We start from the raw sequence: 15,060 nt of genomic DNA on the forward strand, positions 1-15,060 counted from the left end.
AGGGGAAGGGTTTCTGTCCCTTGGTCTTTTCCCCGCTGCAACAACATGGCGGGAAAACCAGAACCAATTGGACAGAGAGGTAGGATTTTGCAGTGATGGGACAGGATGCATGGGGAATCTCGCAATCGGGGAAGCAGAACTGGCCCTGCCTTCTGCCCAAATGAGACCCCAAGTGGTCGCCCATGAACAGCTCCTCCACTCCTGAACAGCCATGATCCCAGTGCCACAGAAACCAATCTCGGAATGCAGTGGCTGCTGGCAGAAATATCTCTGGATTTAATACCAGAATTCCAAAACTGGGCGGCCGCTTTTGCAACCGTGCAACATCATATGCTCTTTGTTACCAACAATAGAAAACATACAATCTAATGATGCCATTCTGACAGGTCTGACTGTTGGAGGAAAAACTCCAAATAATGATAGTTTTTTGTCGAATATTGAATGTAATCAAAGTGAGTTAACAGTAAAGTGAAAATCATCTGCCACACAGGCAGAGGGGGCAGTGAGGGTGGGGGGCGGTATGCTGGGGTTTTTGGTGGTAGAACATGTGCACTGGTGAAGGGATGGGTGTTTGAGCATAGTATGACTGATACTCGATCCTAAAAGCCCTGTAACTGTTCTCATGGTGAATCAATTAAAAAATAAATTTTAAAAAAAGTAATAAAATAAATGAATAAATGGCTCTCAAAAAAAAAAATCACCATGGTTGAATACAAGTAAGTTTCATTCTCTCTGTATTTCCTCCAGCAAGTAAAGTATTAATGAAGAATGAAAGTTTATACTTGAGTATGTTTGTAAAATAAAATCTCAAAATCGTCTTATGTTAATATTTAATGATTTAAAAATAAAATTTTTGATTTAATGTCAAAATGAAAAAAACTTAACAAGTTTCCCTAGGGTACACTTACCAAGTTAAAAAAAAAAACTGCTAATATGTCAATGGAGAATAAAGAATTTTAATAGGCTGACTCATCCAACTATCACTGTTTTTTGTCCATCCATATTATCTCATTTGTCTACCAAGTCAGTAATGTACTGAGTTACTCTAAGTAACTTGTGATTGCAATACCTTCTCTTCAAATACCAAACTAAAGGCAGCCTTTCCTGAAGGAAAACAATATATTAAATAATTCTTAAAATCCAATCCATCAAAACTTGTGCTTACCATCTGACTCTGAAGTAGCTCGAATAATCAAATAACTGCTTGGCAAGGGCTGAGTTATGGATCCAACTGCTTCACCTTTTGGACCCTTAGAAACAAAACAAATGGTGTAAAGTTTATGAAATCTCGCCTTTTTAGGACCCATCATTAACTGCAATACTCTAAGTTAGGCTTCAATTATTTAAAATAAGTCTCATACTTACTATTAAGTATAAATGCTTACATTAAATCTATTTTCTAAATAATGTTGTAATTTATAACATTAAAATAGCTAATGTTCTTATTAACACTAAAATAGCAGTTTCTTTTTTGATCAAGAAAGCAAATGTTGCCTTGCTCTTCAAGCCCATGTTTTCCCTTGATGACGTATCTCATTTGCTTGTCTCAATGCCTGCCCTATTTCCACTCTAGAGAAGCCTGTGTTCTCTCTCAAACATGCAATTATTCTCTCTCCCTTCACATCTTAACTTTCTTTCGTCACAAATAAAAAAGAGCAAATGTTAAGAATAACATCTTAGTGTTAACATTTATGAACTTCTTCTCTCTCAATAAGTACACCATCTAAACAGAAAGTTAAATCATGTTTACAACCAACAATTCTGTATATTGTTCATATTGAAAAGAAGCACAGAATTCACCATATTGGCCAAATTATAACTTAAGAGGGAAATTTTCCATTCCTAGATGCTATTAGATAAGAAACACTAAATTTCTAAAAGCCTAAAGAAACAGTGAAAATTTACTAGAAAATTTGACTATAAGTAAACAAAAATAAACCTCTACTTTGTAACTTTATAACCAATTTTATTCTTGTTTACAAATAACTATAAAAACAAACTATTATTTCCAGAAACAAGAATGAAAAAAGAACTTCTGTTGCTAGATGGGAGTTGCTTGTTTTAGAAGTATACAACTCCAGAAAATCTATAATAATTAGTAACATCCCATGATAAATTCACGAGTTTTCTCTGGAAAGGAAATTCAAGGACTAAATTTATGACATAATTTTGAATTAAAAAAGCATTATTTTTAAGATGTAAGATCAAGAAAAATGCATTTTAAGAAGTGTAAACATTAGAAAATGCAGAGTCAACATTAAAAAGTGGAAGAAATGCCAATAAAATTTCAATAAATACTACAATATCTGTTGATTATTTTTGAGTCATCCTATAATTTATGGGTCAGCTCTAAAACCAGTGTAGAGGAAGACCTAGAGTCAGTCTGCTTGGGTTTCAAACTTTGTTCCTTGGTAGAAATGTTACTTAAGTAATCTCATTGGGCTGCAATATTTTATTTGTGTACTGGGGAAAAACTGAATTTTCTTTAGAGGTCTGAGAAGTGTCCATGTAAAAAGTTAAGAATCTTTGACAAAAAAACCTCAAACATTATAATTTCCTAATCATAACCATTGACTATGAAATTACCTAAACAATGTTCTAAAGTAGATTTTCTTAAGGAGGATATGCTAATATTTATTATAACTGTACAAAAATTCCCTCCTTCTACCAATACTTGGAATTAAATTTAACATTAAAATATTCTTAATGATTTAAAATTTCACCATAATTCTAACAATTCCTAAGAACAGCAGAAAATAACATAAGAACTTTAACACAGAGAATAACAATGGAGAGAGCTAAAGTGAGTGGAACATATACTTTGCATTCCCCAAAACTGATCCCTGGTATTTTATGGACTCTAAGTAATATTAGGTGCAATCCTGGTCGCCCCAGAAATACTGGGTCTGGGCATCAAACTGTCAGGGCTCCTACCACAAGGCCAAGCATCACTGGGAGACAAGCTTTCAAGCACAGGTGGGCAACCTCCTAGTCCCCAGAACTAGCACTGTAGCACTGTAATCTTGTTGTTCATCGATTTGCTCGAGCGGGCACCAGTAACGTCTCCACTGCGAGACTGGTTACTATTTTTGGCATATCGAATACACCACTGGTAGTTTGCCAGGCTCTGCTGTGAGGGCAGGATACTCTTGGTAGCTTGCCGGGCTCTCCGAGAGGGACAAATGAATCGACCTGGGTCTGCCCCATTCCGACGCACGCAAGGCTAACGCCCTACCCACTGTGTTATGGATCCAGTACAGTACATATCACGTGACATATAAATATCAGAGGTTTTATGGGTTGACTCCTTTCACTGGAGGAAGCACCTAATCCCACAATGGAATCTCCATTCATCCTTGCTATTGTTTCACACCAGTGAAACAGGTATAAAAGTTCCAGGGCTTTTCCTATGTTTACACATACTGGCTATTATGCAATCTGGAACAAACTAAAAACTTAAGACTATGTTTAGTTGGTGCAAATCTCATGAGGTCTAATTAAAGGAGGAACTCTAAATCTTTTATTAAAATTAAAGGGACCTGAGAAATAAAGCAATGTTTGCTTTGTAAAATCCTCAGCAGAACTCATTTATTAAGCTAGCATGGTATTTATAGTATTACTAGTTATCAACTATGGCATTTTAATTTTCCCGATTAAATAAATGCTCTTATAATAACAGAAGGGTGCAACAGTTATACTCTTTACTTATATTAGCATTTAGAACTCTATTTTCACACAAAGCTGCCTCTCACAAGAATAAAATTGTCTTTTCTTATAGACATCTTATCACATCTCTACATCTCTCGAAATAAGACCACAAAAAGACTGGGAGTTTCTGCTTAAGGATAATTACAAGTTGGTAAGAAGGAACAATTAAAATGATGCAATATTATAAAGCAAAGTTAGTCACAGCAAGTTAAAAAAAAAAGACAAATGGAATCCCAATTGACAAAGGGGATATTAAGGTACAATATAAATCTGGGAGACATTTCTTGGGGGAATTTTTAAGTTCAGCCATAGGGATAAACAAAATCTTTAGAGCATAATTCATTGTGATTAGTGACAGAAAGTAGAATAATTTGCTTGGAAACAGAATAAATTTAGAAGTCCTAGTAAAGGACAACAATCCTATAAATTCCTAAGTGACTTAGCTCAATTCTACTCATATATTATTAATATTTTTATTTTTTTGCTTTTTGAGTCACACCCAGCAATGCACAAGGGTTACTCCTGGCTCATGCCCTCAGGAATCACTCCTTGAGGTGCTCAGGAGGCCATATGGGATGTTGGGGATGGAACCCAGGTTGGCCGAGTGTAAGGCAAACGTCCTACCCACCATACTATCCCTCCAGCCCCAGTCTACTCATATACCATTATCTTTAACTTTTTATCTATATAACAAGTGCTTACTTACCTTCACAGCCCAAATAGATTGCTCCAAAGGATGGAAAAGTTTGAAACAAAATCCATCCTTTTTTGATGGACGCTCAATGATTTCACAGGCATTCAAAAGGACTGTCCCTACCCACTGACCGTTTTTTTGGGTTTTATAGATCAGTAGCACCCCAGGTTTCAACACACACCATAGCTTGGTCCAGCTCTTTAAAGTACCACGAATCTACAAAAATATAAAGGTTATTTAAGTACAGGTGGGTACACTGACGGGTGTGGTATTGGAATTATGAGCATGAGAAACTATTATTAGCAGTACTGTAAACCATAGAATCTAAATTGATAATTTTTTTTTAAGAAATAATACTCTGAAAAATAAAGAAAATAATGCTCTGTACTGTCATGTATCAATGTTATTTCAGTGGCACTGTAGCACTGTTGTCCCTTTGTTCATCAATTTGCTCCAGTGGGCACCAGTAACGTCTCCATTGTGAGACTTGTTACTGTTTTTGGCATATATACTGTTTTGGGGAGCTTGCAAGGCTCTGCCATGCGGGCAGGATACTCTTGGAAGTTTGCCGGGTTCTCCGAGAGGGGCGGAGGTATTGAACCGTGATCAGCGGTGTGCAAGGCAAAGGCCCTACTTGCTATGCTATCGCTAGATAAAGCGCAGTATTTGTCTTTCAACTGCACAAGATCCAAACTGAAAATTTTCTTAGGATGCACATTATTTTCTTAAGCTACTCTATGGAAAGTACTGCAAATAACTGTTATAAGCTCTTAAGGAATTTAAATTCTTTTTTTTTTTTTTTTTTTTTTTTTTGCTTTTTGGGTCACACCCAGCGATGCTCAGGGGTTACTCCTGGCTTTGCACTCAGGAATTACTCCTGGCAGTGCTTGGGGGACCATATGGGATGCCGGGGATCGAACCCGGGTCGGCCGCGTGCAAGGCAAACGCCCTACCCGCTGTGCTATGGCTCCGGCCCCAGGAATTTAAATTCTTAAGTAACTTAAGGAACTTAAATTCTAGTGAGATTGGATCAAGTATTTTGAAGTAATAGACTAAATAAAACTGTTATCCTAATCTTCCTGGCCAGGCCAGGGACAATAAAATAAATTCTGTAACAAAGAATTTTCCCTTACCATTTACCACAGATACAATATTATTTATGAGCATATGTGATTAATCTGCTTTATACATTTTCCCCTTATCACTAAACCAATAGTGCTAAAAATACACTTCCTATATATATATAGGGAATGCTCATCAGTGGCAGGAAAAAGAGGGAGGGAAGGATCACCTTACGGCCACTACAAATGCCTTTTCTAAATTACTTTGTTTTTAGAAATTAAAGCATGTGTGAGATGCATTTCCTGGGGGAAAATTAAAAGCATAAGTCATTAAAACACAAGTTACATAAAACTGTCTACAGTCTAATAAAAAATTGTTTACCCTACTGCTCATGCCAATAAAACTTTGATGAGGTTTTCCTATCAAATTCTATTTCTGTAGTCCCTTAAAATTATTTCCATGCAAATTACTGAATTCACAGAACTGAAAAGAATAACATTTTAAAAAGTAAAAATTATTCTCATTTTAACTTACTGTAAGACATACATGCTCTAAATGCACTAGTAATGTGCTATTAATATTTAGATCTCCCTAAATAGGAATACTATAGCAACACTAACCAAGAAAAATTTTTAAAGGGAGAGTCTGGAGTCAGGCATTAAAAAAAGAGAATTAAGAAAAAAAGCATTCAGGGGCTGGAGCAATAGCACAGCGGGTAGGGCGTTTGCCTTGCACGTGGCTGACCAGGGTTCGATTCCCAGCATCCCATATGGTCCCCTGAGCACCACCAGGGGTAATTCCTGAGTGCAGAGCCAGGAGCAACCCCTATGCATCGCCAGGTGTGACCCACAAAGCAAAAAAAAAAAAGAAAAAAAGCATTCACACATGTGAAAAAAGGTGAAAATACAAGAGAAATGAAAGGACACAATACTCTAAGCCATTATTTTTGGATCTTGGTGATTTAACAGTAGCATTTGGAGGGAAAATTATCAAAATGAATTAAGATTTAGAAACCAAAACCTACAGGGGACGTGCTGGATAACCTATTGGGGTATGGTTAAAGGGCAAAAGTGGGATCAGCTCTGTTAAAATTAAGTAAGATCTGGAGTTTAAAGACTTCTTGGTAGAGTGACAATAAGTTTTTAAGCACAGTAGTGAAAAAGACTCAATATTACTTTAACCACCAGCAAACTATCACAAGACTCCAGTTTTTACTAAGAGAATTTGACAGATTTCTAAAGAGCTCTTGGTTGGAAGTAACACCAACTTTGGGGGAAAGGAAAACTTTCTGAGCTGGGATGATTTTTATATGAATACCAGGTACTTACAAACTTTCTGGGAGATGGGGGTCTTATAAGATAGTTTCTTTGATCCTTTCTTCATATACACACATACATAATTTCTTTGTATACACACAATATACTTTGAATGTTATTAACTTACACAGTCTTCTCCCTCACTTCTCTTCTTGTTGTTCAGTATTGGGGGGTACACATGTGGTGTCTAGAGGTCACACACTTGGTTGCAGTGCACCAAGTTTGGCCGCAATACTTCTAGAGGCTATCCTAGTCATGGTGCTAGAGATCACGGCAGTGCCTGAGACTGCATTAAAAAATGTGGGGTAGTGTTGGTAATCCAACCTATGCAAGGTAGGTATTCTACTACTGATCCATATTCTCCAGCTTCCTAATGTTATTATTTTTAGAGTTAGCATTAATCTGTAAGACTCCTACTAAACATCCTTTAGATAAGAATGAGAAAGTGGTGGGCTGGGGATATAGCTCAGAGACAGAGCACTGGCCTTCCATTGTGAGGCCATAAGTTCCATCCCTAGGGAGAAAAGAAAAAAGAGAAAGAGGACAAAAGGGACTAGGATGAGAGAAAAGGAAATTAAAAAAAATGAGCGTATTCCAAGATCAAGTGAACACTGAACCAAAAGAAGTATATTTTTCTGAAAAGAAATGTTTCACAAAAATAATTTATACATTAACTTTATCTCATATCTTCTCAATGATATATACTCAAGTTAAATGATAACATAAGCAAAACATGTTCACAACATACTGATTAGAATATATAAAGCCACACATATCAAAAGACTTTTGTACCCTCATGGTGATTCACTAATTAAAAAAACAAATACATTTTTAAAAAAAAAAGACTTTTTAGAAGAACTGCTAGTTCTACTTGATTTTACTGTGAAGAGAGACAACATTAAGATTCCTTCTCCCCATTAATGTTGGAAGACAATGCATATGGGATGTAACTAATAGTTTCTTTGCCAATGTAAAACACCACAGAACTGATTTTTATCTTGTGGGCTTTAGATTGCACTCTGGGCTTTCCAAATTTAGAGGTTAATATGCAGTAACTTGAATTCAAGATTGAATACAAACTGACCTTCAACCAGTCAGCCATAACAATAACAGAAGGATCTGTGATTGTACTGAGTAATTCCTTTGTAGCTCGTTTCTTTTCTTCTCGGTAGTTCTTCTTTTGTACCTATTTTAGAAAAATAATAGAAAAACAAAAAATTCAACAGCTATGATAAATTTCTTAGGTCTATAGAATATAAAGTATAAAGTTCAAAATGTAGAATTCTAACATCTTAGATTTCTTAATTTTAAATTTTTTTATAATGAATACAAAAGCTACAGCTGTTGATAAAACTCGGGTTGAAATTGATTAGATAACAAAATATAATATTAAAATCTAAGTATAAAAATATCAATTTTTATGTAAAAATTGCTATACATGATCAGTGGGTTGTTATGTTCTTGCCTAAGATTTTATTAAGCTGTTTGTTGCAATTTGATCGTTGTGTTTTGTTGTTGTTGTTCTCACTGTTTGATTTTAGTTGGCTTCTTGTTAGTTTCCCATCTATTTTTTATTTATTTTATTGAATCACCATGTGGAAAGTTACAAAGTTTTCAGGCTTAAGTCTCAGTTATATAATGCTCCAACACCCATCCCTTCACCAGTGCACATATTCCACCACCAAGAACCACAGTAAACTCCCCCTCCCCACTCTCCCACCTGGCCTGTGTGGCTGATAAATTTCACTTTATTTTCTCTTTGCTTTGATTACATTCAATATTTCAACAAAAAACCCACTATTATTGTTTAGAGTTCCCCCACCCCAAGTCGGACCTGCTGGAAAAGAAGCATTTTATAATTTGTTTTCCATTGCTGAGAATGAAGAGATATGAGGTCGTGTGACCACACTAGTGGCCGAGAGATTTTGGATTTCTGTATTTTAGTATTTTAGTAATTAAGTCCAGAGAAATTTCTGCCAGAAGTTGCATCATCGCAAGCTCATACCTCTCTGCTTTATATTCCACATGAGTGCAATCTTTCTATGTCTGTCTTTCTTTCTGACTCATTTCACTCAACATGATACTTTCCATGTTGATCCACTTATATACAAATTTCATGACTTTATCCTTTCTGACAGCTGCATAGTATTCCATTGTGTAGATGTACCAAAGTTTCTTTAACCAATCATCTTTTTTTGTGCACTCCGGTTTTTCGCAGATTGTGGCTATTATGAACAGTGCTGCAATGAACATAGAAATGCAGATATCATTTCTACTATACCTTTTTGCCTCTTCGAGATATATTCCCAAAAGTGGTATTGCTGGGTCAAATGGGAGCCCAATTTCTAATTTTTTAAGAATCGTCCATATTGTTTTCCAAAAGGGCTGAACAAGTCGGCATTCCCACCAGCAGTGAAGAAGAGTCCCTTTCTCCCCACATCCGCACCAACACCAATTGCTTTTGTTATTTTGGATGTGGGCCAGTCTCTGTGGTGTGAGATGGTACCTCATTGTTGTTTTGATTTGCATCTCCCAGATGATTAGTGATGTTGAGCATTTTCTCATGTGCCTCTCAGCTATTCAGATTTCTTCTTTGGGAGAGTTTCTGTTCATTTCATCACCCCATTTTTTGATCGGGTCGGCAGTTTTCTTCTTGCGGAGTTCAACCGGTGCCTTGTATATCCTTGATATCAACCCCTTATCGAATGGGTATTGGGTAAATATCCTTTCCCATTCTGTAGGCTGTCTTTGTACTTTGGTCACTGTATCTTTTGAGGTGAAGAAGCTTCTTAGTTTAAGGTAGTCCTATTTATTTATCTCTGTTTTCACTTGCTTGGCCAGTGGCATGTCATCTTTGAAGATACCGTTGGCTACAATGTCATGGAGGGTTGGTGTGCTCCTACTGGAACTTTAGTACTGAGGAATTAGGATGTTCAGAGACTTCAGGTTTGGACCAATGAATTGATGCAGCATTGGGTATGGAATGTAGGTGTTGCTATCAGGACTCTGGGAAAGTAGGGGGTGGGGTAGTGGAGGTGGCTGTCCATCCTGACTTTGAGGAGATAACAGTTATCAGCCAGGGCACTGGGGTACCTGAAATTATCTGCAGTTTGATACCTCTGCAGAGAGTATTAGTTGACATTGTGGAGTTGAAACTTGGTGTGGCTGTGTGGCTGTAGGGGGGAGGGAACAGCCTGCCTGCCTCCTGAGGGCGCCCCAGAGTTTTCAGCCCTGGGACCATGGCAGAATTTTAGCTGCTTGGTTTGCATCTCCTCTAAGATTTAGTCCTAAATTGGTAGAGCAGGGCTGTGGGTAAGTCAAATACAGCTGAGACTGGGAGGTAGGCATGGCTGCTGGGACTTGGGGCCGGGGGGAGTCTGAGAAGACACTAGACTAATTTTCTAATCATTATCCCCCTCCCTGTCTGTCCTTTTGGAGAGAATGGATTGAGTCTGACAGTCCTCATGAGCTTTTCCTGGCTCTGTGCTCAGAAATGAGTCATGACAGTACTTGTAGAACCATATGCACTACTAGAGATTTGAACTGGGTTTAGTTAATACTCAAGACAAGCATCTTGTCTCTGAACTCTTTCTCTGTTCCTTTCTGTATATTTTTGATTATTCATTCCTTTATTTGGGAGGGTGGTGGTGGTAGGAAGTTGGGTCATAATGACTGTGCTTGGGCTCACATGGACTGGCAGTGTTTGGGAGGCCATATGCAGTGCTAGAGTTTGAACTAGGACAGGCTGTATACAAGGCAAGTACCTTAATTCCAGCACTGTCTCTTGGCCCTGTTATTGTTTTAACATACAAAAAACATTCTCCCATTCAATATGCTTTAGAATGTTTCCCACTTTACCTCATTCTTTTAATGGCTTCTCAGGATTCCTACTTTGAATAATACTATAAGCACTAATTACAAGCACTAATATTTACTGGGCACATTCTGTGTACTACTTACTGTTCTAAGCATTTTACATGGGTTACCTCATTCAATCCTCTTGATTAAATTCAAAATTTTCTTGACTTAGCACTATAACTGTCTTTATTTCACAAATAAGAAAACTGAGGCATAGCTTCCCAGAATAACACAGCTAGTAAATCACAATTTATTAGGCAGGATTCACATAGAGGCATACTAACTATAAAAGTATGCTTTCTAACATCATGCTAGAACGTCCCAACATTTTTAAAACACACTTATTGCTGAAAATCTATTATTTATTTATTCACAAAATAAAACGGCAGGCATTTGCAACTGATGACTGTTCTTTCTTAATATTAACATCTTAAGATATATGTAAAACACAACAGTGAAATGAATTCATTCAAAATATCAAAGTTTGGGGCTGGAGCGATAGCACAGCAGGTAGGGCGTTTGCCTTGCACATGGGGGACCCAGGTTCGATTCCCAGCATCCCATATGGTCCCCCAGCACTGCCAGGAGTGATTGCTGAGTGCAGAGCCAGGAGTAACCCCTGGACACTGTTGTGTGTGACCCCCCCAAAAAAAAACCTCAAAATATCAAAGTTTTACACTTCATAAATCACATCTACGATATTCTGGGCAAATAGTATAATAATGCAGTCCCATAATTATTTGTAGTTATCAGAAAGATGGGAGAAGGACAGTCATAACCATTGGTGACTTTTTTTTAAAGCAAAAACACAAAATCTTTTTAGTTGCACTGAGTGGTAAAGAGAACTATACACATTCAACAAAATAGTTTAGCAATTCTACTACTAAACACTTCAGAGTGGATAGGGAGCTAGCTCAAAAGGCTGGAGTATGTACAGAAGTCCCTGCTTCAATCCGCAGCCCAGCATGGTCCTCCAAGCACCACCAGCAATGATCTCCAAACATTGAGCTGGTATAGTCCCTGAGCACTACTAGATATAGCCCAAAAGAAAACAAAATTTTAAACAGAATCCCAAAACGAATAAATTGCAACTTTAGAAATTTGGTTTTTACCAATACGAATATTTGACTTTAAATTAGATTTAATATGAGATTGCAAAGTCAAGTGCACTTAAGTACAGATCTGACATAGGATAAGAATGGCTAAAAGAGACTGGACAGGGATGAGAGTCCACTGGAATGCATGGATACTCTTTTAGTGAGGAAGATCACCGGGCATCCCAAACAATGCTCCAGAAAACTAGACTGAGGGAGTTCAATGTGAAGACCCATAGTGCTGCGGGGACATGCACAGGGAATGAACCACATGCAAGAGTTGGCCACATCAAAACTGCAAGAACCATAGGCTCCACACTGTCTCTCAGGCCCCAGAATGAAGTACAGAGTTCCATGATCTTTTTGAAAAGCAGGCCCAGTAATAAATAGCTCTTGGAAATTTAAACTTGGTGACTCAAACTAAAAGTCATGCATCAAGGTCAAATAAAATATGGGGCATGGGATGTGGCTCAGGAGTAGAGCATCAGCTCATGCTTGCATGTGTGAGATCCTAGGTTCAATTCCCGGTACTACCAAAAGGATATTTTTAAAAAGAAAAATACACCTACTGGTGGACCCAGTAATCAGAAAATTACAACTTTAATCTATGCCAGAGCTTCCCATAACATATCTACAAAATAATGATACGTCTGTCATGGGTCCAGCTGTGCAAAGGTATCAGGCCTCAGTGCCCTGAGCAGATAGCTAGGGTCAGAAGTAGCTTTGTGTAGTTACAAGACAGTCTCTCAGACAACTCCAGAGTGCTACAGAGTGCTATATTTTTTATGTGTACTTGCCTGGATATTTTTTTTTCCTTTAGGAAATCACGTATTTTTCTCTTTCTCTTATTAGCACATGCAAAGCATTATAAATTACTGCGCGTAAATAATAAGAAACCAACCTTAAGAGATTCCTTTTTTGTAAGCTTACTTGAGGATGAACTGTCCTTCTCCGAGCCATTATAGAGTTTGGATTCAGACTGAAATCACAGCAGAAATAATCATTAAAACCTTCATTTTCCCCTCTCCCAACATGGCATATAAAAGTACTCATTGTTAAGGTATTTATTGCTGTGATTTACAAATCACAATACTACAATCATCAATTTTCAAATACCAACTTTACCTATATAGCATCAGGATTTAAAAAACAAAAACATATGGGAAGGAACTAGAAGACATCACATTAAATGAACTAAGTCAGAAAAAGGATAAACAGGATTAGATCACTCATACATGGCATTTAGAATAACTAGATGAGGAAATGCAATGTTTTAAAAGGAGATGCCCTGACCAACCTTGGCTTCAGAGTATAGGGAAGAAAAAGAAAGAAAGGAGGGGACGAGGAGAAGAGACAGATGAGAAGCGAAGGGGCCAGGTCAGGGAAGTCGAGTAAAAAGTGGTGTTAAGGAATGATACAGCCAAATATCCAAAACACAGAATCAACAACACTGAAATCAAGAGACTCATTTTAACAACCAGGCTGGAGAGACAGCACAGTGGTAGAGCATTCGCCTTGCACACAGCCGACCCAGGTTCGATTTCTCCGTCCCTCTCAGAGAGCCCAGCAAGCTAACGAGAGTATCCCACCCACACGGCAGCGCCTGGCAAGCTACCCATTTCGTATTCGATATGCCAAAAACAGTAACAACAAGTCTCACAATCAGACGTGACTAGTGCCCGCTCAAGCAAATCGATGAGCAATGGGATAACAGTGACAGTGACAGTGACATTTTAACAACCAAACTTAGAAAGGTGCCTGTCAAGAAGACAGATGGGAGGGCAGAGATGGGAGGGAACCTGGGGACATTGGTGGAGGAAAGTTGATACTGGTGGTGGGATCAGTGCTGCACTATTGGATGTCTAAAACTCAACTATGAATAACTCTGTAACTCACAGTGTTTTAACTAAAAAAGTGGGAAAAAATTCATGTTAAACCCACAAATACACACACAAAAACTAATCAATTAATCTGTGATGTGAAGTTAAATAAGCTTATGTATAAATTTTTGCATATTATTTTTCAAGAAGTAAATACAAGCATTCAGTTTTAAATGGTGATCAAAGTAACCAATTTAAGAAAATTTTTAACAGTTGAAATATACACAAGTGAGTCACAATTCCAGCAACACACATTGTTGCTACTCTCTCACCAATGGGAAGAAATATAAACATCTTTAGAAACTAAATCAAAATACTGATTTGTACATGTTTTAAAACTATCTTTTCTAGTATATACTCTTCCTACCTACCTAGTGCTCCTAAATTATTATTACTTTATTAAATTGGTTTCCAAACTTTTATACTTTATGTATTCCACTTATTTTCCTAAGAACCTTGAAGAGGTCTAATTCCAACTTCAAAGAGTACCAAAGCATTCCACCATTTTATAAATTAGGAAAGAGAAGCTACAGAAAGATGCTTTCACAGACAATCAATCAATAATATAACTCAGATCAGAATTTGAGTCTCCTAAGTCAGCATGTTTTAAAGTTCTGTCATCTGAGAGAATTTAAACATTTTTTTACCAAAGTAGGAGAGCATAAAACTAACGTTATTTCTCTAAGACCCAGAACAATAGAAGTAAGTGTATTTCTCTATTGTATTATGGCTTTCATTATTATCTATAGTTTGACACTGCAGAAAAGATAAAATTAGTTAGCAGTATTTCTAGTGAGAGAAATATATATGACATGACCCAAATGCTGGTTTTAAAATGCTGAACACCATTTTTACATATAACTAGAAATAATCAAGGGCAAAAATTTGGGCATATGAGCCCTTCATTCAATTTTAAGATTTGTGATAGCAGGCACAAGATTTATGTGCCAATAATACCCAAATTATCATCTGAGGAAAAAAGGGAAGAACTCTGCAATCATTTGATGAATTAATAAAATGAAAGCAATTTGCAGTTCATTTCTCACTTCTCCCCTAAAAAAGCTTCACTACTTGGAATTAAAAAAAAAAGTGGTTTTACTGGGCTGAAGGCAGTAAGTAGCTGATCTAGAAAGAAACTGCTAACTCAGCTTAATGTAGATACTGTGCATTAATCCAATTTAAGGTTTTGTTAAAGTCCAGTTCTCAGAGTCTCCTTTGAGAGCTAGACTTGAAATATCACTTTGTTTGCACCCATTATGATGCATTTACTGGAATAACAAAACAATTTAATTAAATTTCTCAAACCAAACAGATCTCCATCTTCTTGTCTCTAGAGAACCCAACAATGCCACTACCACTATAAAAGGACTATGACACTTTCTGTTTTTCACAGCTACATAGGACACATGTCTCATAAAATAGAATAGTATCAACAGTATTAAAAGGAA

At 37.1% G+C, this 15,060-nt stretch overlaps 1 protein-coding gene across 5 annotated transcripts in view; it reads right to left on the minus strand.

Moving 5' to 3' along the window:
• The window catches only part of OSBPL8 (oxysterol binding protein like 8), a 179,404-nt gene that overhangs the window by 29,231 nt on the left and 135,113 nt on the right, over positions 1 to 15,060 (minus strand). For all 5 annotated transcript variants that reach the window (XM_055118098.1, XM_055118097.1, XM_055118100.1 and 2 more), the window contains 4 exons: positions 12,634 to 12,711; positions 7,865 to 7,966; positions 4,415 to 4,618; positions 1,166 to 1,250 (listed from right to left, as the gene is read on the minus strand). In XM_055118098.1, coding sequence (XP_054974073.1) covers positions 1,166 to 1,250; positions 4,415 to 4,618; positions 7,865 to 7,966; positions 12,634 to 12,711 — 469 coding nt within the window. The remainder of the gene's footprint in view (positions 1 to 1,165; positions 1,251 to 4,414; positions 4,619 to 7,864; positions 7,967 to 12,633; positions 12,712 to 15,060) is intronic.

Source organism: Sorex araneus, chromosome 10 (assembly GCF_027595985.1).
Source record: "Sorex araneus isolate mSorAra2 chromosome 10, mSorAra2.pri, whole genome shotgun sequence".
Taxonomy (NCBI): domain Eukaryota; kingdom Metazoa; phylum Chordata; class Mammalia; order Eulipotyphla; family Soricidae; genus Sorex; species Sorex araneus.